The sequence below is a fragment of the Protopterus annectens genome, chromosome 6.part0 (assembly GCF_019279795.1).
Source record: "Protopterus annectens isolate FY-2018-M chromosome 6.part0, PAN1.0, whole genome shotgun sequence".
NCBI lineage: Eukaryota > Metazoa > Chordata > Ceratodontiformes > Protopteridae > Protopterus > Protopterus annectens.
Window position 1 is genome coordinate 639050546 of NC_056737.1, and position 23568 is coordinate 639074113.

The 23568-nt window shown below is 39.3% G+C and overlaps 1 protein-coding gene across 1 annotated transcript in view; it reads right to left on the minus strand.

Moving 5' to 3' along the window:
• The window catches only part of NID2 (nidogen 2), an 891289-nt gene that overhangs the window by 335270 nt on the left and 532451 nt on the right, over positions 1-23568 (minus strand). The window contains exon 13 of the mRNA XM_044074330.1: positions 8422-8670. Coding sequence (XP_043930265.1) covers positions 8422-8670 — 249 coding nt within the window. The remainder of the gene's footprint in view (positions 1-8421; positions 8671-23568) is intronic.

Genomic DNA, 23568 nt, shown 5'->3' on the forward strand with positions numbered 1-23568 from the left:
TTATGTAGGAACATACAAATAATAGTAGGCAATCAATGTAATCATGGGGACCATAAAATGCCTAACTGTAAACACCTTTAAGTAGACACACCTAAAAATGTTCTTGTCATCACAACGTTAGCCAAATTAGTGCTTTGTTTGAACTGTATAAGTAACTTATTCCACAGGTTTAGATTCTATTGCATTAGGAGCCTATCCCTCCAGGGAATCTTGTTTACTTGTTGTTTGTAGACTCACAGCTTTTGTGAAGAAACAGAATGTCAAACTGGGTCTTTTGTGGCTACAAAATGAGACACAGATTGCCATTATCAGTCAGTAGGCTACCAAGCAGGAGAGTAGTGCTAATCTATTGGTTCAGTTGAGGAAGATTTAAGGCCTTTAGTATTACAGTCAGACATCTTTGTAGCTTTTCCAGTTGACTGATATACTTGGACTGGTACATAGCAAAGGTGGCACTGCATTCAATGATGGGTCTGAAAGAGTACAGTGGTCTCTGTATCTTGAAGACATTCCTGTAAAAAGTAATCTGGCCAGATGGAAGGATTTCCTGACTATGGTGGAAACATGATGACTGAATGAGAGTTATCCACATAATTATCCAAGTCTCTTATGCCCATATCTGACTAAAGAGGAAAACCATTTACAATATTTGAGCTGGGAGCAGATTTTCTTGTTAAACTCTACTATTCTGTATTTTTTTTTTGCATTTAGCTTGGGAATGTTTCTGGTACACCAGGTATGTACATGTTTCAGCCCTTGCTGGAGCTGTTTAATATCAGTAGATAAATAGATAACAGTGCCCATCTTGCAATCATCAGCAAACTTGACCAACCACACTTTTGGGATGTTTGCTTGAATGTCTGCAAAATAAATGTCAAACAGGAGACAGTCAATGATCCCTGTGATAATCCATTAGTTACAATTATGCATTCAGAGAGGGTACCAGAAAGTTTCACAACTTGGAATTGGATGGATAGCCAATCTGCAATCAAGCTGCCAGTGAAGGGTATGAACTGTTTGCTTAATTTTTCAATAACACCAGCATGAGGATGATGTAAAAAGTTATGCCCAGGTTGACATAAGCAGTGTGCACAGAGTAACTACTGTGAACAGTATCAGTTATCTTTTCAAAAACATTTACTAGATGCAGAAAACCTGTCCTTCACAAAATCAATTGACGAGGGACAAGATGAGTTCTGCTATTACATGCTCCATAGCTCTGCATACAAGACTGTCAAGGCTGATGGATCTATAACTGTCAAGGTCTGTAGAAGGAAAACCTTTGTGAAGGAGAGTGAGAATGGCTGTTCTCCAGACATCATGCACAAACACTGAGGATAGTTTAGTGCTGAACAGTTTAAATAGAGGCTCAGATAGATTGGTATTTAATTGCTGCATTTTATCATTTTTATTATTTTTACTTGCGTAGTTGTTTTAACTTACTTTTATATCTTATTCTTTCTTAAGGGTGCTTTGTAATAAATCATGTAAATGAAGTTTGAAGTTGAAGGAATAGAGCCAAAGTTATCAGAGGGTAGAAACATGGGTCAACTGGAAGAAGATGATTCAGTGCAATTTCAGTCTAAAGAAACCCTGCTTCCAGAAGGTTGAGGGGGCCATGCAACACATTGTGCAATGCAATACTACAATGTAGGGCATTGGAGTCATTCAAGGATGCCTGGAACTTACAGACAACACATACTACCAATGTCCCACACCTGACCAGACACACCATACAGCAGGTTTTCTAATACCATTTCTATACACACTGCCATAGCTATGGAGGATCACAGCCAGCACTGTGGAATAGGTGCTGAAACACATGTTGCACACATTTGATGTCATTGCATGTAATGCCTCTTCCAGGGACTCTGACTCACTCCTCTTCCATAGCAACTGTCAACTTCACCTGTCCTACCTCCACAATAAAGTCCCTAAATGTTTGCCAAAAAACTCTGTCCTCCAAGAAATAGAAAACATGCCCAATGAAGGGACATCCAGTATCCCATTAATGGAAGGGTTACTTGGTGCTGCAAAAGTGCAGCAAGCAGGCTGCGGAAGCTGACAGATGACCACAATGTTTAGGACACAAATGAAATGACAAAAGAAAAACAAAATGCAAATAAGCAACAAATGAGATTGCTTAGTGAATTCTCACTAGCAGGAATTATTATCATGGCTTCCTTTATGAATATTTATTTATTTATTTTCATTTAATTACTGGTAGGTCCAATGGGACATTAAACCCTTTTTCATTAGAAACTTGGGGAGAAAAGCTCCATAAGTACTACAGATACAAAAGCACATTAGTATACAATTATTTACAAGATGAATTGCTACTAAATAATCTACAGATATCAATTTGTGATAATAGTTAATACAAAATATGAAGAATGGACTATGCAGGTAGGAGAAAAAATACTTGTGGGACAATCATATCAGAGAGGAAATAGATTACAATAAGTTACGTACTTGTTAATATTCGTCCAATACTGAATGTAGACATTATGCCACAGTATATATAATTTTTGCCATTAGATAGGAAGCGATATCCAGGAAATAGTGTTAGAAAAATGTTATCACACAGAGAAAAAAAAAACAGAACCAATGTGACAATTAATATAAAACATTTTAAAAGCACTAGCACTACTGAATTTTATTAATACAGAATGGCTGTGGAATGAATTTTGAGAGAGCCAGAAACGAGAAATTTGATGCAACTGCAAACAGTTCATATCATTTAAGAGTGGGTGAAACTAGCAGGAGGAGAAGTAAATATAGGAAGATGAAGGAGAAAGCAATGTGTAGAGAAAAATGGCTTCCAAGAAGGAAGTGAGTACAGAAGTGAGGTTAACAGAGATCGTGCAGAGAAAGATGGCTTCCAAGAAGGAAGTGAGTACAGAAGTGAGGTTAACAGAGATTGTGTAGAGAAAGATGGTTTCCAAGAAGGAAGTGAGTACAGAAGTAAGGTTAACAGAGATTGTGTAGAGAAAGATGGCTTCCAAGAAGGAAGTGAGTACAGAAGTAAGGTTAACAGAGATTGTGTAGAGAAAGATGGCTTCAAAGAAGGAAGTGAGTACAGAAGTAAGGTTAACAGAGATGCAAGGTAACATTTACACATGGAGAGATGGAGAGGAAGCAAAAAAAAAAAGTCTGCTCTCCAGTCTGCTGTTCCTTACTTCTCTCCTAAGGAAGAGGTCAGATCCTCTGCAACTCTCATGTCAACTGAGAACTAAAAAAAAAGATCTTTTTGAAACTTTAAAACTTTTTGTGGAAGCACTTCATTCCCAACCACAGATGCAGTACTGGAACTCATTTCTATAATGACATTCAGTACTGTAGTCACGCCTCCTAACACCTTACACCCTGTGTGTCTGCCCCCCCCCCCAATATCACCCTAGCTACTCTTCTGTGTCACATTAAAAAAAAAACGAGCGTTGGGTAATTTATGAGATGGGGATAAGTACGCTAAATGAGAATGTCCTCCAGAAATCTGCATGATAGGGAAGAGGGCTTTACGGAATATGTACAGACAAGTCAAAAGTCAGTATAATTAGCATATGAAAGCACTTGAGTTTTGTTTTGTATACTAACCTATGTCCTAATTCTCTTTTCAATGATCAGTTATAGTTTTAAACTTTATGGTGACAAACTCCCAACTCTGAATAGTTGAAGCTTTCTTAACACTTGAAAAGCACTAGCTAACCCATACTATTTACTATGCAACACTAAGCAACATAAGAGATATTAAGCGATTTAAATTTAACAGGACTTTAAAGAAGTGATGCAAATTTTACAGTTCAGAAAAGACTATGATTTGCCAAGGTAGCAGATGGACAGGAAAGTGAGTAATGCATTATTTGCCTACTATATTAAATTGTGTCAGGAAGGAATGATTATCTAGAATGTTCCTATTGCTAAAGCCAGCATTCATTAAAACACTTCTCCCAGTGTAAAATATTCCTCTGTAGCAATGTACATTGTCTCACAGCATTAGTGGTGTGTTGTATAACAAATAATCATGGTCATGAGCTTTCTATAAAAACTCGCTTTGTAACTATCACAAAGGCTTTACTGCCCAATGCTAGGGACAAACAAAAAACTCAACTCCCTAGAAGCTTTCTTCACCCTAGAAAATGCTGACATCTGTGCGGTCACTGAGACATGGTTTAAAGCTGTGGAGACCACACCAACAGTGCAAGGTTATAATGCCTTCCACATGTTTAGACCAGCTACTACACAGACAAGAGCTAAAGGTGGAGGCGTCTCGATTTATATCATAAATAAATATACCTTAAGGCTGGTCTAATAGGGCAATGCACTTGAGCTTATCCACGTTCAAATCACCATAAGCAAAATCCAGTACCACTTCCTTGCAAGCTAAAGATCCCCTCTATGACCCAGGAAACGTACTGGAAACATTGACCATCCAACCCAACACCATAGTCATTAGGGACTTTAATTACTGCACTAACTGGGAATCCCATACGATACAAAATGAATAGGCACATACATTCCTGGATTTTTGTAAACACAAACTCCCTGGACCAGATTGTCAATACACCAACCAGGGGTGCAACCATACTGGATCTGGTCCTCACTAATATGGGAAGAGTGCTACACACTCCCTAGTGTAATGTCTTCCCTGGTAAAGTCAGACCACAGAATGGTCTCCTTTGAAATAAGAATAAAACCTGGACCCCCAGCTAAACCTGGAATATTCAGGAACTACCCTAAAGCTAAACTCCTGCTATTAAATGACAACCTGGCAAAATTTCAAGCCCCCATAAACCCTGAGAACACTGTAGCTTATGCAGAACTGTTCACAGAAACCCTGTACATGTATGTTAATAGCTGCATAGAGGCAGCTGTACCCACCAGGAAGAAGTACAGAACTAACTCAAAAAATAATGCACTCTGGTGTAATCACAAAATCAATAGGCTGTGTAACAGAAGGAAGAAATCATGGCAAAAATTAGGAGGTATAGCACCCAGCCAGATAAAAGTACTCTCATCAAACTAAGCAAACAAAGTCTGCCAAAGGCAAATTTGAGGTAAATTTGGCCTCCTAGGCCAAGGACAACCACAAGGCATTCTTTAGCTATGTTTCCAAACTCAAAGTCAATACATATTTGCGTGAAGAGCTCATTGTAAATGGAGCCACCTATAGTGAGCCAGAAGATATAGCAAACCTACTGGCCATCAAATTCAGCTCCAACTTTACCTTTCTCTCGCTCCTCCTCAACCTTTCCTCTGGAAATACTATCAAATACAACACCCCTGCTATCACTAGGGAACAAGTCTTTAATGCTCTCTCTAAGGCCTAGAATGCTGCATCAACGGGCCCAGACAATATCCCAGAATGCCTTCTAAATAGCATGAAACATGATCTATCATGCCCTCTGAAATTTCTATTTCACTATATCCTCCAAACAGACTTTATGCCTCATGACTGGAGAATAGCAACAGTCATCCCTATGCACAAAGCTGTACCATCTACAGACTCTGGAAACTACAGACTCATAAATCTCACTAGTCTCATATGCAAAGCCATGGAAGGAATTATCATGGAGATGATCAATAATGATATAGTAACCCTCCAGAGACTGGACTCAACCCAATTTGGTTTCATCAAGGGCAAGTCATGCCTACTCAACCTTGTGGACTTCTTTGAGAAGGTTACCAAAGCAATGGATGGTGACAAAATGGTTCACACTGCTTACCTTGACCTGGCCAAGGCATTTGACACAATATCCCATTTGGGGATTACTGACAAATGCAAGAGATTAGGTATAAACCCTTATTTCACCCAGTGGAAAGCCAGCTGGCTCACAGACAGGACTCAGGAAGTTAGAACTGGAGTCCACCTCTACAAGGAGGCCAGTCACAAGTGGAGTCCCTCAGGAATTGGGACCACTCCTTTTTGGCATGCACTTTTCTGAAGTCAAGGTAAATGTCAATGGCCTCTGGCTGACTAAATTTGCAGATGATTGTAAATTAGGACCTGTTATTGAATCCCACAATGACACAAATGTTTTCCAGGAAGAGCCAGCACAGACAAACAACTAGTGTCAGAACCATGGACTAAAACTAAATACAAAGAAATGCATCATAGTACCCTTCGGGAAGTCATCCACCCCAGTAATTATCATATTGACAACAAAAGCCTTAGAGATGATCTAATAGTCAGGTACTTAGGAACACACATATACAGTAATCTAGCCTTTGACCATCATGTATCTACAGTAGTGAGGAACTCATTCTATATTGCACACCTTACAAACAAAGGTATGGCATCTAGGTACAAGGAAGTCATTATTCCACTGTATTCAGCATTTATCAGACCTATCATTGAGTATGATGCTCCCTTTGGTATGTACCTAACTAGGCATATCCAACAAGTGGAACTTCCACAGAGGTTCCTCACTAAAAGAATACAGGGTGCAAGTAAAAGGTCCTATGCAGACAAGGCCCTGTCCCTGTATTCACTCACCCCAGGCTTTTGAGGCAAGATCTATGGCTGGCATACAGGGCATTGTCAGAGCCCACTCTGATGGACTTCCTACATATCCACAAAACAAACTGTACCAGAATTACCTGTTCTAAATTCTTAAACATTGCCTGCGATATTAATATGATCTGCTGGAGAGGTGTGTACTGTATCCCAGATACTACCCGGTCTCTGGAAAAGTCTCCCCATCCATATGAAGCAGAGTTCCTCCCTAACCCAATTCAAGTGTAACTTGGACAATTTGATGGAGAACAGGGAATTCATCCCTGGTTTTGGCACCAATACCTCTAATGGACATGGGTAGCCTGGAAGTGGTTCATTTCCCAGGCCCCTGCTTGTAAAAGTTTCATCTCCCAATCCCTTACTTACATTTATCAAGGGTACCAGAACTCATCATAGATTTGGGATGCATGGCTATGCTTAAAAATGCCATTGTGGTTGTTAGCCTAGTAAACACCTATGAACATATGAACATTGAAACAACCCCCTGGAAACTGATCTCAGTTAAGCGATGTGGGAACCAATATTGACAATGAACTGTCCTTTGATCACCACATATTCACTATTGTAAGTAAGTCCTTTTTCACTGCACAGCTTATATTGAAGGGTGTGACATACAGATCCAGAGATGTAATTGTTCCTCTGTACTTGGCACTCATTAGGCCAGTTACTGAGTACAATGTCCCTTTTGGTATGTACCTGTCCAAACAGTTGTCACAGATAGAATGACCACAATGTTTCCCTATGAAAAAACATCAAGGGCCTAAATCATAAACACTATGCAGACTATCTCAAAGTCTTGTCTGTCTTCTTGGTATCATACAGGTTATGTAGAGGTGACCTCTGCCTCATATACAGAACCTCAACGTATCCTAATTTATTAGACCTATTACACATTCGGAAGTCCAATGGTATTAGAAATAACCAATGATGGGACCTCAATCTCCTTTGCAAGATTAACAGAACATGATGCAATGATAAGTGCATTTCACAGAAAATACTACTACTACTATGGAACTGACCATTGTCTCCACATAAGTAGAGTCCTTCTCCTACTCTGTTCAAACATAACTTGGAAAAATGGGTGGGTAACCACAAATTCACACCTGGTTAAGCTCCAATGGCCCTCATGTAAAGGAAACATGTAAGTAACCAACATATACTTATGTAGCCCATTTGTGGATATTCTTATTGCAAAATATAAGGGTGGATAATTACCATGGTAATGCAGGGCTAGGCTTCATAAGATCTTCATATATTAATATTCTAATAAAAACCTATGCACAACAATCACTGTCTGTGAGTCCATAGAATATGTAACAAACTCAATTAAAGGAAACTTTGTCGTTAATGTATTGAGTATTTGTTCTTTACAGTGCAAATGTGCTGTGATTTATTTCAACATATTCTTTCATGTTCTGTTTGGTAACCAAGATAATTTTTTGCAGCCATTACTAAGGGCTACTTCATCTAAACTATATGATAACAATAATAAACTTATTGCAGCAAAGACTCCTGAGCAAACAGCAACAAAAACAAGATGCAATGCAATACTGCTAACAGTAAATTCATGTGAGAGTGCTGGTTACTCAATTCAGAATATTCCTTCAAAAGAAACCATTAACACCATGAAAAATCTCTGCTTAAGAAATGAGCAATTGAAAGCAGCACCAGGTTTGCAGGATGAGGGTTTTCTATTTTTTTCCTTAATGATAAACTAAAAGAAAATACTTTGCTGAATACTACTGCAGATAAAAAGGAAGTAAATTTCAAGTCTACAACAGATTAAGAAACCAAGTATCTTTATACTTTCTCCTTTCTTCTTCACCTAAAAAAACAGCAAGTACTTCAAAGATGGGCATTAGTTTAGACATGTATTCATTACTACAACAAATACAGAAAACACTGACCTGGTGGTCCACAGCGTGAAGGAGTTGTGCCAGGTGGGGTTCTTGTCCCATGGATCTCCTGTCCGTTTGTGTCCACACACCAGCAATAGCCAGTAGAAGAGTGGCATTGCCTAGGGCTGTAATTCCCATTCTCGTCACACTGAGGAATATGATGGCCAACAATAGGAGGGCGAGGACCTCTAGGACCATATTCTCCACCAGATAGTCTGTCCCTCTCAAACTCACAAGGAGTCTTTGGACGTGTTGTTACTATATGAGAAAAAAAATAAACATATTTCACATTACTGTAAAACAATAAAGCATATCTAATCAACATAAAATGCAAATCCTTTGGCTGTACTTAAATTTTATTTATTTATTTTGCTTTTGTTAACCGGGTTGGTCCAGCTGGGTAAGAATTTACCCTTTTTCAGTGGAGACCCGAGGGGGAAAGCCCCAAACAGATATAAGTAGAGACAAGTTTACAATAATACAGAGCAAAACAATGTCATGAATACAATGGATAAAAAAAATAATGTACTCCATAGAAATAAACATAGCTATATACAAAAATATAATAATAAGGGTGTAAAAGGAAAACCAACGATAATAAATCAAGAGGAATGCAGTAAGGGAATTAAGGTTAGAGGTAATCATTTGAAAATAATATGGTATTATTAGATTAGTGGCTAGAAGGAGAAATTGTGTATGTGCAGGGGGCCTCAGATCTGAGGATGAAACTAGTGCAGGAGTAAAAAAAAAAATAGAGAAATGTGTATGTACAAGGGGTCTCAGATTAGAGGAAGAGATGGTGCAGAGGAAGAAAGTAGTAGAGGAGGGATGTATTGATCAAGAGGGAGAGTGTAGAAGAGGGAGCAGATAGATATAGTAAGTTATAGAAATAGGAAAGGTCTTATAGATCAGACTTAGTGGTAAAGTGGGTATAGGGAGAGGGAGGGGTTAAGTAGGGTGGTTGCAGCTACATATAGGGTTGTTATGGAGATACAGTATCAGGTCATGTTTGAAGTTAGAAAGGGAGGTATGGCTTCTGATTTGGAGTAGAAGTTTGTTCCAGATAAGGGAAATTGGGTGTTTATAGAGTATTTCACCTAGGTTCTTATTGGGTCTATAGACTTGTAGTAAAGTGTTTATCGGAGCTGTACAGGGAACGGGGAGGGGTGTACCAGGAGATCAGGTTGGATAGAGATGGACAGTCAGAGTTAGAATTAAGAATTGTAAAAGCTTGGATTAGCTGATGTTTGGCCAGAAGGTGTGGGAGTTCAAGTCAATGTAGTTTTGTGAGTGCTGTGCAGTGATGGGATTTATAGGAGCTGCTGGTGACAAATCTAGCAATGTTGTTGTAGGTTTGGTCAAGCTTTGCCAGCAGGTTATTTTGTAGATTAGAAAATAGAGGGGAGCCAGAGAGGAGGGCAGGGAGGAGATAGGATTGGGCTAGCAGTAGTTTTGAGTTAGGGGTCAGGAATTTGCTATTTCTGTATAGCAGGCCCAGTTTTTGGTGTGTTTTCTTTATGGAATGAAGTATGTGGAGGTCTAGTTTGAGCTGGTCATCTATGATGACACCCAGGAGTTTAGTGTGTGAGTCTTGTCTTATGATGGTGCCATTTAGAAAGGATAAGAGAAAGCTGGATTTGTGGTAGGCTAGAGTTTAGGCAGGAATAATAAGAGCTTAGTTTTAGAGGGGTTCAGGATGAGTTGATTGTTGGTGAGCCACTTCTCAACAGAATGAAATGAAGTTTGGGTGGAATGGTGGAGGTTGTTGATAGAGAGTCAAAAATGGAGATCAGAGTTGAATCATCTGCATACTTTATTATAAAGGAGAGGTTACAGGCAGTGAGTAGGTCATTGGTGAAGAGACTGAAAAGGAGGGGACTGAGAATTGAACCTTGAGGAACACCAGTCTGAACTGCCAGAAAGGGAGAGAAGGAATTTTGCCATTTAACTGCTTGTAAGGTGATTGGACAGGTAACCTGAGAACCAGTTAAGAGTGGGGATGAAAATGTTCAGCTGAGAAAGTTTATGAAGTAGAAGGTTGTGAGAGACAGTATTGAAAGCCTTTGAGAGATCTAAGAAAAGGCAGGGCATGAGTTTGCTATTGTCTCTGGCCTCAGCTACTGTATGTGAGAAGGATAAGAGTGCAGTGTTAGTACTGTGTTTGGGTCTGAACTCATGCTAGGCGGTGGTTAAAAGATTGTTTTGAGTAAGGTGAGAAAGTAGTTGAGAATGGATACACTTTTCGAGAATTTTGGAGAGGGGAGAAAGAATAGCAATGGGACGGAAGTTAGATGGTTCTGTGGAGTTACCTCCTTTATGTAGTGGGATAGTGTAGTATTGCTTCCAAATAGAGGGGACAGTGGATTCTTGCACTGATTGGTTGATTAGAATGGTGTCAGGAAGGGAAATAGAGTTAGCAGCAAGTTTTAGGAATTGGGGAGGTAGGTTATCAGGGGCAGGAGAAAGTGCAGTTGTATACACTTACCATAAATGTAGATGTTCGAGTGTATTCACTGTTGCAGTCATTACATTTGGGTAATCTGCTGGCAGGCTGCTCTCAGTCAGCCTGAACAACAAAGTCTTGGGTCCTGCGTCGGTTGCTGTCTCCTCTTTCATGACATCAGGTCGTCAGGGGTATAAAACATGCAGCCAACGCCATTTTATTCAGTTTTTCTCGCCCCAGATGTCAGGTGCCCCCCAAATGGGGAGCAAAAGTAAATATATAAATAAATGCACTTTTAGAAACATAAATTTTACCCTCATCTAAAAGCAAATACAACACAAAGGCTTTTGAGTATAGAGAAGGAAAGAAAATGTATAGAAAGAGGGATGGCGGGTGGGTAACCCGGACTGCAACAGTGAATACACTCGAACATCTACATTTATGGTAAGTGTACACAACTGTACTATGTTCTTCATGTTTCACTGTTGCAGTCATTACATTTGGAATCCCAAAGCTATGGATGGGAGGACAGAACTGAACAGCATTAGGAGCGGCTATAAGGCCCTGCAGAACTGCAGTGGAAAAGTCTGCCCTGGATTTGGAGAAGAGAGGTAAATGATAATGCTTTGTGAATGTATGAACAGAGCTCCAAGTAGCAGCTTCTAGAATGTCTTTGGTTGGAACCCCTCTGAGAAAAGCTGCTGAAGTAGAGGCAGCCCTGGTGGAATGCGATCTGATCCCCTTGGGCACAGGTTTACCATGGTGCAAGTAGCAGAAACAAATGCAGTGGCTAATCCACTTAGAAATAGTCTGCTTTGATACAGCCTTCCCCTCTGACCCTGCAGCAAATGCTACCAGTAGTTGCTCAGACTTTCTTAGAGATTTGGTCCTGTTTAAGTAGAATCTTAGTTGTCTGTGTACATCTAATGAATGCAGAATTCACTCCCCCTTGTTCTGCAGATTTGGGTAAAATGTTGGCAGGTGAATGGTCTGGTTAAGAGCCACAGTGGATACCACCTTAGGCATAAAAGAAGGATTGGTCCTGAGGGACACTCTGTCTGGGTAAAATATAATAAAAGGCTTCACTGCCATGACAGCCTGTAGCTGCTGGTTCAAAAGGAATCAGGGTGAGTTTTTTCCAGCACAAAACTGAGGTCCGATGCAAGAGCTGGTGATCTTCTGGGAGGCCTTAAATTTTTAGCCCCCCTCTAAGATACTGTTTAAGCAGAGGATGAGAAAAGAGGGGAGGCTCTGTGTTGTAATGAGCCTAGATGGCAGAGGCATGAATTTTTATTGAAGAAAAAGATAGGCCCTTGTCAATCATCTCAGTCAAATATTGTAAAATCTGAGGAACATTGGGCTTTGCTGTGTCTGTTCCTTGTCCTTGGTTCCAAGCACAGAATTTCTTCAATTTATCATATAAGATTTTCTAGTACTAGGCCCTCTGGCTTCCAAAATGACATCCATCACAGATTTACTGAGAGGTGTTGTTTGAATAATTAGTTGATTAGCCATGCTGCAGGATTCAGAGTTTGGAGTGAAGTGTGCAGCATTTAATAGTTCTGCTGAGACAGTAGATGAGGTATTTGAGGCAAGTACCATGGAGGAAGTTGAGACATATTCCTTAGAAGTGGGTACCAGTGCTGGCGAGGCCAGTTCGGAGCAACTAGGATCATTTTTGGTTTTTCCTGTCTGACTTTTAGTAAGACCTTGGAGAATAGAGGCAGAGGAGGGAAGGCATAGACTGATAGGTTTTTCCAGCTGAAGGATAGGGCATCCACTTTCCATGCTTTTTTGTGATGAGTTCTTGTGCAGAATTTGTCCAACTGATAATTTTGGGGAGAGGCAAATAGATCTATGTCTGGGCTCCCACATTTCTGTGTTAACATGCTGAAGATTTGTGGATCCAGTTTCCATTTGTGCGGATCCATAAGATTTCTGCTTAGGTCATCTGCCAGAGTATTTTGCTTTCCTGGCAGGAATTGAGCTTGAAGATGTACTTGGTAAGTCAAGGCTGTGTTCCACAAGGCCATGGCTAGTCTGCAAAGGGGCTAGGAATGTGTACCCCCCTGCTTGTTTAGTTACCACATCATTGTGGTGTTGTCCGTCTTTATCAGTAGTTGTCCAGGATGAAGTAAGTCCTTGAAGGCTGTCAGAGCATTCTGAACAGCTAGCATCTCTTTCTGGTTGATATGCAGATGCATTTGGTTTGGGCTCCCTTTGCCCTGAATGCATCTCCCTGCCAGGTGGGCCCCCCAAGCATAGTCTGATGCGTCTGTAATTAGGGTTTGGGTGGCAGGGGGTAGAGTGAATGACAGTCCCTTGTTTTGTTGACATGCCTTTGCCCACCAAAGAAACTCCTGTTGTAGGCAGGGAATGAGAGGAATCATTGTTTCCAGACTGTGACAATGTTGGCTCCATAAACTTTTTAGGTACCACTGAAGTTTCCTCGTATGCAGTCTCACATATGGAATTAGTAGAATGCAGGATGCCATGAACCCCAAAGCCTGCAGAGTTTGTCTTGCAGATAACTGGGTTTTTGTTGCCATTTGTTTGAAGTATGTTGTCAGTTGCCTTTGTCTGGCATGAGGTAAACCATCTGGGCAGTTGTATTCAAGCTTGCACCCAGGGAATGTGATTATTTGAGAGGGTAACAGTTGTGATTTCTTTTCATTTATGGTGTACCCTAGGCATGCTAGAAGCCTTTTTACAAACGCCAGATGTTGAAGGAGTGTCCTTGTCCTCTGCTTCAATGAGACAATCATCCAGATAAGGATAAATTTGTATGCTTCTTCATTTGCAGAATGCAATTACTGGTGCCAGGCACTTTGTAAAGACCCTGGGTGCAGTAGATAAGCCAAAGGTCAGTGCAGAGAATTGGTAATGCAAAAAACCTGCTTTGAAGCGGAGGTATCTTCTGCATGATTCCCTTACTGGGATATGCAGGTATGTCTCTTTTAAGTCTAGAGTTACTAACCAAGCATTCTTGCCTAGCATAGGCAGTAGCTGTTGTAAAGTCAGCATTTTGAATTTTGGAATGTCCAGGAACGTGTTCAAAATTGATATGTCCAATATTGGATGCCATGAATTGTCTTTTCTGGGTACCAGGAAAAGTCTTGAATAAAAACCTTGTCCTTTCTCCTTTTCTGGTACCGGTTGAATACCCCCCATATCCATGAGGGACATGATTTGTTTCTGGGCCTCTGCCCACTGGTTTTGTGGCAGATCCAGCCATCCGTTTGTAATTGGCAAAGTATGGCAATTAAATCTGTACCCCTGGGATACTATGTTTATTACCCACTTGTCCTGGGTAATTAACTGCCAATTTTGAGCATGAAGTGCTAGTCCCCCCCCCCCCCAAGGGGGCTGCCAAAAGATAAGTGCTTGGTGATGGTAGAGGAAAGTCATCGAGACTGCTTACTGTATGGTTGTGCTTTGTTTCCTCCAGATTTGGAGGTGGAGGTTCCCCATTGCTTTGACCTGTAAGAACCCTGTGATTGGTATCTGGAGCCTTTTGAGTGCCTGGATTTGTCTTGAGTGGCTCTGTTGGACACAGGCAAGGACCAATTTTTAGTAGGCCAGTGTCTACTGAACCTGGGTGGCTGCACTTGCAAGAAATCTTTTAGAGTTTGCATAGATTTAGCTTTGTCTTCCATTTTCTTTAAAACCTATTCTGCCTTATTACCAAACAGACTATCATGCTGCAAAGGGGCATCCAACAATTTAGCTTTAACACGATCAGGCAGAATTTGCTCCTTGAGCCAGGCATGCCTTCTAATCACAGATCCAGTAACGGCGGCCCTACAAGAGGCCTCCAAGGAATCAAAACCACATTGCAAAGTATGCTTTCTGACCTGTTCTGCTGAATGCAATTATCTCTCAAGTAATTTTGCAGAACCTTTCTAATTTTGACCTCATATGTTTCCCCTGCCTCCTAAAAGTTCTGATTTTTTGTGGTAAGTCACTGAGGATTATGATCAGTTAGTAATGCCAATCTGTGGAGTTTCATACTTGTATGTAAATGCTAGGGTCAATCCGAGGCATGTGCAATCTACATTTTTCTTTTCTTTTCTTTTCCAGAAGTGAGGAGCATCCTGACTCAGTGTTTGTGTCTGTGTATGTCTGTGTGTGAGTGTTCGCAATTGCATATGTGAGGGTATGCAAGTGTGTGCTGGTACGAGTGTACACATCTTAAAACACTTATGGCATTTTTTTCATCCTGTGTGGACTTTGTGTGATTGCATTTCTCAGTGTGCAGCTATAAATGTATTGATTCCATTCATAAAAAGGTGCTGTCACATGGACTATAAGTATACTGCATACATACCTCTCAAATGTTCAGATTTTGCAGACTGTCCAGATTTTTACCTCTAATTTTTATTCTGGTGCTCATAAAATTTGTGGTTTTCTGGCAAATCGTTGAGAATTAAAGTCAGTAAATAATATTAAATAATGGCAGACATTTAAATTTTAGACTTCCAGTCCTTCAGAAAATACATAATAATGTAAAATCTGTCATTCTCGCAAATTTCTAAGTTTATAGGAGCGATATTTAAAATCTGTCCCTATTTCTGGGCCTATGTCCAGATTTCTTACACTGAGAGGTTGAGAAGTATGACTGCATAGACTCCCAGTTACATCTGCATATAGAATTTTTTTATCCTCTTAAAGAGAAAATACAACATAAATTGTGTGCATGCATACAACATCATGGTTTTGCCTCTCCTTTTGCAGAAGGTCCCTATCTTTTCTCATTTTCCCCCTGTATCTCATGCAACTTTAGATTTTCTGGTAAATCACTAAGAAATCAATAATGCCAGACATTATAGTTTCATACTTATTATTATTTAGAAACAGCACATTGAGGCAAGACCTGATATTCTATTAACTTTTTAAGTGAATTAAGAGTAATTATAAACGTTATCCCTGATTTTGTCTCCCAAATATTTTTTGCTATGTCCAGAATTCTTGAACAAAGAAGCTGAGGCACACAGTGTCAGTGGCACAACAGGACAAACACTTGCCTTTAGTTCTGGAAGACCAGAAGGCTGTGGGTTCTATTCCCTGTCCAGGTAATTGGACTGCTGGCATTGTATTGCAGTGCAGCATTTTTTGTGGGGTTTGCACTCCTGAGATATATAATCAAGATACCATCGGCCTGAGTTGGTGGTAGCTGAGGTGAATGTAAAACAACCTATGGAACCTATCAAAAAGGTTAGGGGGAAGTTCTGCAATGCCCTGGAGAAATTTCTCGTACTAGTATAAATATCCTCTGAGGTCTCTCCTGAAAAGAGGCCATTAGCCTAAAGAGACTAACCTAGTCAACAAAGGATAAAAATGCTCTCAGTTGTACCTGATGTTGCAATGCATTTCTGTTTTTTGTTTCACATTTATTGTTTCTTGCCCTGTCCTTGATTTTGTGGTAAATCACTGTGGATTACAGACAAATTAATAATGCTACACATACCTTCATACCTCCTATTGTTTGGAAAAATGCATGTTGAGGCAAACTAATGTTTAAGTGAATTAGAGTAACAGTTATAAATAGTTATAAATTCTCCTTGATTTTGTCACTCAATTATGTTTGATTCTCCCCTACACTGATTGTGCTAAAAGCAAAAAAAAAAAAAAAATGTATAGTCATATAGTCTGCTTCTGCTCTGGCTAATGTTTACTGTTATCACTGCCACAATAAAAAAAAAAAAAAAAAAAGTAAATGTACCTGCAAAACAACTCTATAACTCCTCTCCACCACCAATCAAATGACTACTTGGCTAGAAATTGCCAGAAAAGCACTGGGATTGGTTGCTAAGAGCAACCAACTGCAAGCACGGTAGTCTCTGTCATAGTACTACATGATGAGATTGCCAACTCAGCGCTGTGATCGGTTGCTAAGGGCAACTGATCACAGGTGCTTATAGTTCATAGTATACAGGTCATGGGTTGGCTACCCATGTCCTGATACTGTGGTAAGAAAAAAAAATGAAAGTACTGACCATCGCACAAAGTTATAGATTCACAGAGTATTCAAGGCAGTGGTCACCCTTGTCTGTACCCACCCTTATCACATTGCCTGTCTCCAGTGGCTACAAACAAGTCAGGTTGGGGATGAATTTATGAGAGCCTCTCTTATTTTTAAAGTTTGCCTTAAAGCAAGAATGACTATCACTCTGTTTTTTTTGTAACATATTCCAGAGATGAGGAAAGCACTGAGTAATACATTTAGCCTCTCCAACATGTTTTATTTGCATGTTGATGGAGATTCAAGTCTTTAATTTGAGTGTTTATGGAACCATTTGTTTTGTAGACATCTAAGAGATTAAGGAGGATTGGGACACCAATAACTCAGAATGGTAGAGAGAAATCACAGCACAGGGGTCTATAAAAGCAAAGGGTTAGAGTTTCAAGCCTGTTTTGTTAAATGAGGATCTCTAGTTTGGTGATCTTTTTAGTCAGGAATTTCTAGGGGGGTTGTATCTGTGTGATGTCTTTGAACCGATGAATACAAAAGGACATTATATTCTCATGGTAGAGTACAGAGGAAAGATAACTTCCTTTTACTTGGACAAGATACTGCAAATTATTAACTGGGCTAGACAGAAGGATTTCCTGATTACTGTTGTTACATGGTTGTCAAAAGATAGGGAGCAGTGTTAAGATTTCTGATGACCATATCATTCTGGAGTGGGGTACCAGCTATAATGTAAGCAGCCGTTATGTTTTGTTTACCTAAGCTGACAATGCTAAAGTTAATTTCTGGTGTCAGCTGCTAAGTGAATAACTGCATCAGCTTACAGTCATTAGCAAATTTAGTTTGTGATTGTGATACATTCCGGTTAGTTGTTTGGAGGTCCAACAAGAAGATACTGAACAGAAGGGAGCCCTGAGGAATGCCACTAGCTAACTTTTTACTTTGCGAGGTGGCATCTGCTGCTTTAACTAAGCGGGTACCATCAGCTAGTTTGCTGTCTTACAACATAAGGGTCTGTGTTAAGGCATTTAAGCTTACCTGCAATAACAGCATGAGGAAAAGTGTCAAAGGTCATGGCTAGATCCCAGTACACTGTATGAACTGCATGGCTGCTATCCATATCTTCAGTGACTTTCTCAAAATAGTTTTCAAAATCAAATGACCATGGTCTCCTTTAGATAAAACCATATTGTTGCAGGTCTACAGCATTATTTTATTTAGTTATTATATCTGAGCTTATGAAATCAGACATAAATTAATACGGTGAATGATTTTTACAGACATGTTGATGGGTCTATAGTTCCTGAGATTTGAGGTGAATCACCATTATGGAAGGGCATAATAATAGCCATTTTCAATAATTCAGGAATATATCCTGTGCTTAAGTTGAACAGTTTTAGTAGTTAAATAAGATTTTTTTATTATTTTGACTGCAGATACCAATTGTATTGTGTGATCTACTATGGTCTTCTTTATGGTAACTTTCATATTTTTGTTGAGCTTTTTGACAGCATCATTAAAGCGGGTAAAGTTTGATTATTACTATAGCCTTTTAGTTTTTTTTTTCCTTTTATTATACTGCATATTAATGCGGCATTCCATCCAGATGGTTAAATTTTACATTTGCCAGTATATCTGGTGCAGACTGTGACAGCTTGGTTCATGCTGCTTCTTAGACCTGAGTAAAATTCATTGGGATAAATGATAACTGAGGCTACATGAGGGTTGGGAATTTTGCATTTCAATTTTGAGAGCTCATCATATAATTTTAATAGGTATGTCTTTTTGAAGTCTGTGAATTCAGAGGTGCACATTGTGGTGGGTTTAGATGCATTAATCTTGTTAGTCTAGCCATAGATAGTGTGGTAAGAGTATACTGTATGTGCTGGCCTAGCTTGCCTGAGTGCAGAGGATGAATGTCAATTTGTGGACCACCTTCCATGTTGTGGCACAGAGGATTGTTAATACTACATATTGCTTCTTATATAAATAGACCTGTGGGACTACCTGCCATTATATAGCACACAGACTTGTTACAAAACACTGGCATTGGTGTGGCTGGACCTCTGGGACTGTCTGCTGTGATATGCCGCAGACGCTTAGAGTTGAATGTCAGCACCATTGTGGATGGACATCCATGGGACTGGCTACCATGATATGGCATAGAGGCCTGCTACAGTACTACCTTGTAAGTGAAGGTCTTCTGGATGTTCTACAGAGACTTGTTGCAGTGTAGCACTGGAGCCAAAAGGCAGTCTGTGTCATGTGGCCAAAGAGATAATGTACAGCAGTGCCAACTGTGACGATGTGGGCTAGTGGCAGAATAGCCAGCTGGAGTTCTATAAAGAATGATATGTGTTTTAACTATCAAAATGATTTATACAAATGCCTGTGTTACAAAAGCATTAGAATTGCATGGCATATGAATATCAAACTGATTTGCACAAATGCTAATCTTACAAATGTATTAGAACTTTATGGCATTTGAATATCAAATTGATTTGTACAAATGCTTATGTTACAAATGTACTGGAACAATATGGCATTTGAAAATCAAAATGTGTTTGTAAAGTTACTAGTGTTAAAAAATGCATTAACAGTGAGTCCTGCTGGACAGAGAAGGAATATACACTTGATAGTGTATGTATATATGTTAGCAAAGAACACTGGAAGTGCAGTGGTTAACCAGCTAGCTTACCTTAAGAAAAATAAGGGAACTATAAATGAGCTGTTTAACCATTAAAATGGCATACCACCATGAAGAATAGGACTGGAGATGGTAGGTCTGGAAGAAGCCTTTGTTCATTAGCTCAGTAAAAAGAGGGGAAATGCTGTAATGGTTCCATGGCTGCAGGGCACTGCCATAAACATTTAAATGTGCATCGTAGCCATCTATGCTAAATTCTTGTCTCAGCTTCAAAGGGGAATACTGTGAGAACCTAGAATCAGGTGACCAGCTGAGGTCATACTGACAGCCATCTTGGAAATTATGTTTTAGGTATTACACTGAGAAGTCTCTCAGTTTTGAGTATTCTGTCTTGGGCCTGACAACAAGAAGGACCACTCAACATTATCATCTGCCTTGCTCTATTAAGTAAGAAGGGAATAGTAATTCTCCTAGATTCAGTCAGGAAAATATAGTGAAGCTTAGTTTAGATATTCATTTTCCTTTATTTGTCTGAGTCTGTCCATCAATGTTATGTTCAATATTTCCTGTGATTTGAACAGTAGTTTACTGTAAATATAGACAGTATTTTCATGTTCTTTTATTATTTACTATTAAATATATGTAAAACTTTTATTGTGGCTGGTCCTTTTGGAAATTATTTAACATTTGAGAGTGCTTATATTTATTTGGTGACAATGTGTGGGCCATTCCAGAAGGCCTAGCTGTCTTGGTCATCTACTACCATTTGTATTAGCATTAACATTACATAGTATAATTGGCCACCCTTTGGTAAGGGCCTTAGAGTAGTTGATTGAGGAGTGTCTGGTGGTAGGGATAACTATGTTATACTCTGGGCAGAAGGGGGTATAGCAGGTAAGTCTGTGCCAGCTTTTCCCAGGTGTGCGTGTGAAAAATTAAATCTCACAGAGTGTGAGGGTGTGTGTGTGTGTGTGTGTGTGTGTGTGTGTGTGTGTGTGTGTGTGTGTGTATCAGCTATGAAGCACTGGTTTCACAGAGGGTGCTGGAAGACTTGGCTTGCACACTCAGCTGAGAACCTAACTCTACAGCTGTACAGGTGGGGAGTCCTACTGGGAATCTGGAGGGAGACAGGTAGAGTGATCCAGACCCTGGACTGAATATGTTTCCTGTGTGCTCTGAAGGGAAATTGTACTTGATGTAGAGAGGTCTGCATCTGGAAATGCTGAGCGTATCCATTTGTATTCCAAGTGAACGTTCATCTCCAGTGTCAGTGGTGAGGATTCAAGTTCCTTGATTACTAGCCCAGTGTGTGGATGTCACACCGACTCATAACTTATACATTTTACAGGAGCTACAAGATGGCTCTGGTTTGCACAATTTCTAAAGTCTTTGGCACACCCCTGGATGATGCTTCATATTTTTATCTTGTGCCTCATAACATTTTTGATTGTCTGGTAAGTCAGTGAGGATTAAGTCAGTCAATAATGTAGTCATTACATCTTCATACTTTTTATTATGCAGAAATGCAAGTCGATGCAACACCTGTGGTTCTATTAACTTTTAAATGAATCAGAGTAAAATTTAAACATTTTCCTGATTGTGGGACTTTGTCCCCCTATTACAGCTGGCTTTGCTTAGCAATAATGTAAGGGGAGGGGATATTAGTAATGATACGGAATGTGCAGAGACTAGGTGGATAATTAGACTTGGGGCAGATAGGCCCCCAGGCTTAAATACTGTTATCCCTTTAAAACCCATTCTTAGAAAAAGGAGGGTAAAATACTGATTTCTGATTGATTAATGAGTATTTTAAATGTCTGGCTTTGTTAGGTATGCACTATCTGATGAAGGGCTTGTTAGCTTGAAAGTGCTTGGCAGTGCACTTTTTATTTTATTTTACTTTATTTTATTGTTTTAATAAATATTCACTGTTTTCTACAGGTTTTGGCGTGGTGTCTCCTGCCTTTTGTGCCTTTTGGATTTATATCTTCTTTACTGGCAGAGTAACTTTGGTGCAGGTGACTTTTTTGTGGTTTACATATATATATATATATATATATATATATATATATATATATATATATATATATATATGGTATGCATTCATTTGGTCAGCCAGTGGATGACTGACTGGGAAATGTACGAAAGCAGTGCAGCAAATTCTCCTTTTACTGAACGTAATATGTTCGAAACGCACAATATCCCCCCCCTTTTTGACCCATGGTAACAGTTGTTTAGGTGGTAGAGTGGTCGTAGATGTCACATTTGGTGTTTTGTACGACATTCCGACCATTCGTCACTTTGAAATTTTACATTCTGACTCGGCGATACACCTGTTCGAGGTTAGTGTGGACGCTCAAATGAATGTATTCCTATAGATATAGTATATATATATATATATATATATATATATATATATATATATATATATATATATATATAGGTTTACAATTAGAATCTTGAAGTGAATTCAGTTGAATTCACATTGAACGAAGTCTGGAGGTCTAATAGTGAGAATGTCGAACTCCGATATTGTCAAAGTACAAATCTCGCCCATATCTCAACCCATGCACTCATCTTAAAATTGGATTTGATTTGTACTACGACATTTCCAGAGTTCAAGGCTGTCAGTTTTCGAGGACGCGGGTCAATGATACAATCACTTGACCGAGTCTGCTTCCAGATTATGATAATAAACTATATTTATATATATATATATATATATATATATATATATATATATATATATATATATATGGATCTATGTTGATACATCAAAAGTACGTTTCATTGAAACGTACATCGAACTCACGTTCTCAAAAGTGCATTTTATCTAAAATGCACTTTCACAAAAAAAAAAAAGTAAAAAAACTAAAAAAATAAAACAGTACTCACGTTTATGCAGGGGGGCAAGCCTTCCTGCACCCCCATGTGGGGGGCTGTACCCCTCCACCCCCCACTTTAATATTCTCACTCTGAGATCACACTACATTGGGGAAAAGGGTATATTCCCTTATCCCCGCTGTATCGCGATCGAAGCAACAGTTTGCTTAGTTGTACAATCAACAGTCAATGTTGATGTACAACTAAATCTACATACAAACAACTGTTTGCTTAGTTACCTTTCAGCGACAGTGCATTTTTGACAAATATTTGACATATATATATGGGAACACTACTAAATCTCGAACGTTTGAAATCTCGAATTTCAAATGCTCGAGACCATGTAGCCGAAATAGCATATTACTAAAAGACCAGAAGCGCGAAATTCAAAATCCCGATGGTAAGGGATTTTGAGTTAGCGCTTCTGGTGTTGTGGTTCAGGTAAGTATGTGTGTGTAAGTGTGTTTGTGAGGGGCTTTAGTGTGTGTGTGTGTGTGAGAGGAGCTATAATGTGTGGGTGTGAGTTTGCCTTGTGTGTATGTCTGTGTGATCTCGGAGCTGGAATATTAAAGTCGGGGTGTGTGTGGGGCATAGCCCCCATAGGGTGCAGGGGCAAAGCCCCCCTGCTTATCTTTAGTGTAAGGTGGTTTCTTTGGTTATGGGGGGAGGCTGTGTGTATGTTTGTGCGTGTGCTATATGTATGTAGTACTTTCGCGATTTTGAATTTTGCGCTTTTAAAATGTCGGTAATGTGTGGTTTAAGGATTTTAGTCTCGGTATTGTGGGCTTTGGGAGTGTGTAGTTTTGGTATTACGTAGTGATTCCATATATATATATATATATATATATATATATATATATATATATATATATATGTATATATGCTAGAACCAAATGACAAAAACAAGCGAAAAAACCAGCTGGTTTCCTTGAGCCCAACGTAAAAAAAGTTGTCCAATATCCAAAAGGTCAATTTAACTCATCTTTTATTTACTTAGAACAAAAGTGTTTTCGCCACTGACCATTCAGTAGCTTCCTCAGAATGCAGTATAAAAAGCGTGCCAAATATTGGAGACTCTTAAATAATAAACATGTAACGTAGTTACATCATAATTGATTTTCTTCCAAAGTGGCACGCTTAATTAAACAATAATAACCAGTCCACAAATAAAAAATAATACCGTCATTTAAAAACGATAGGTATGAAAACCTA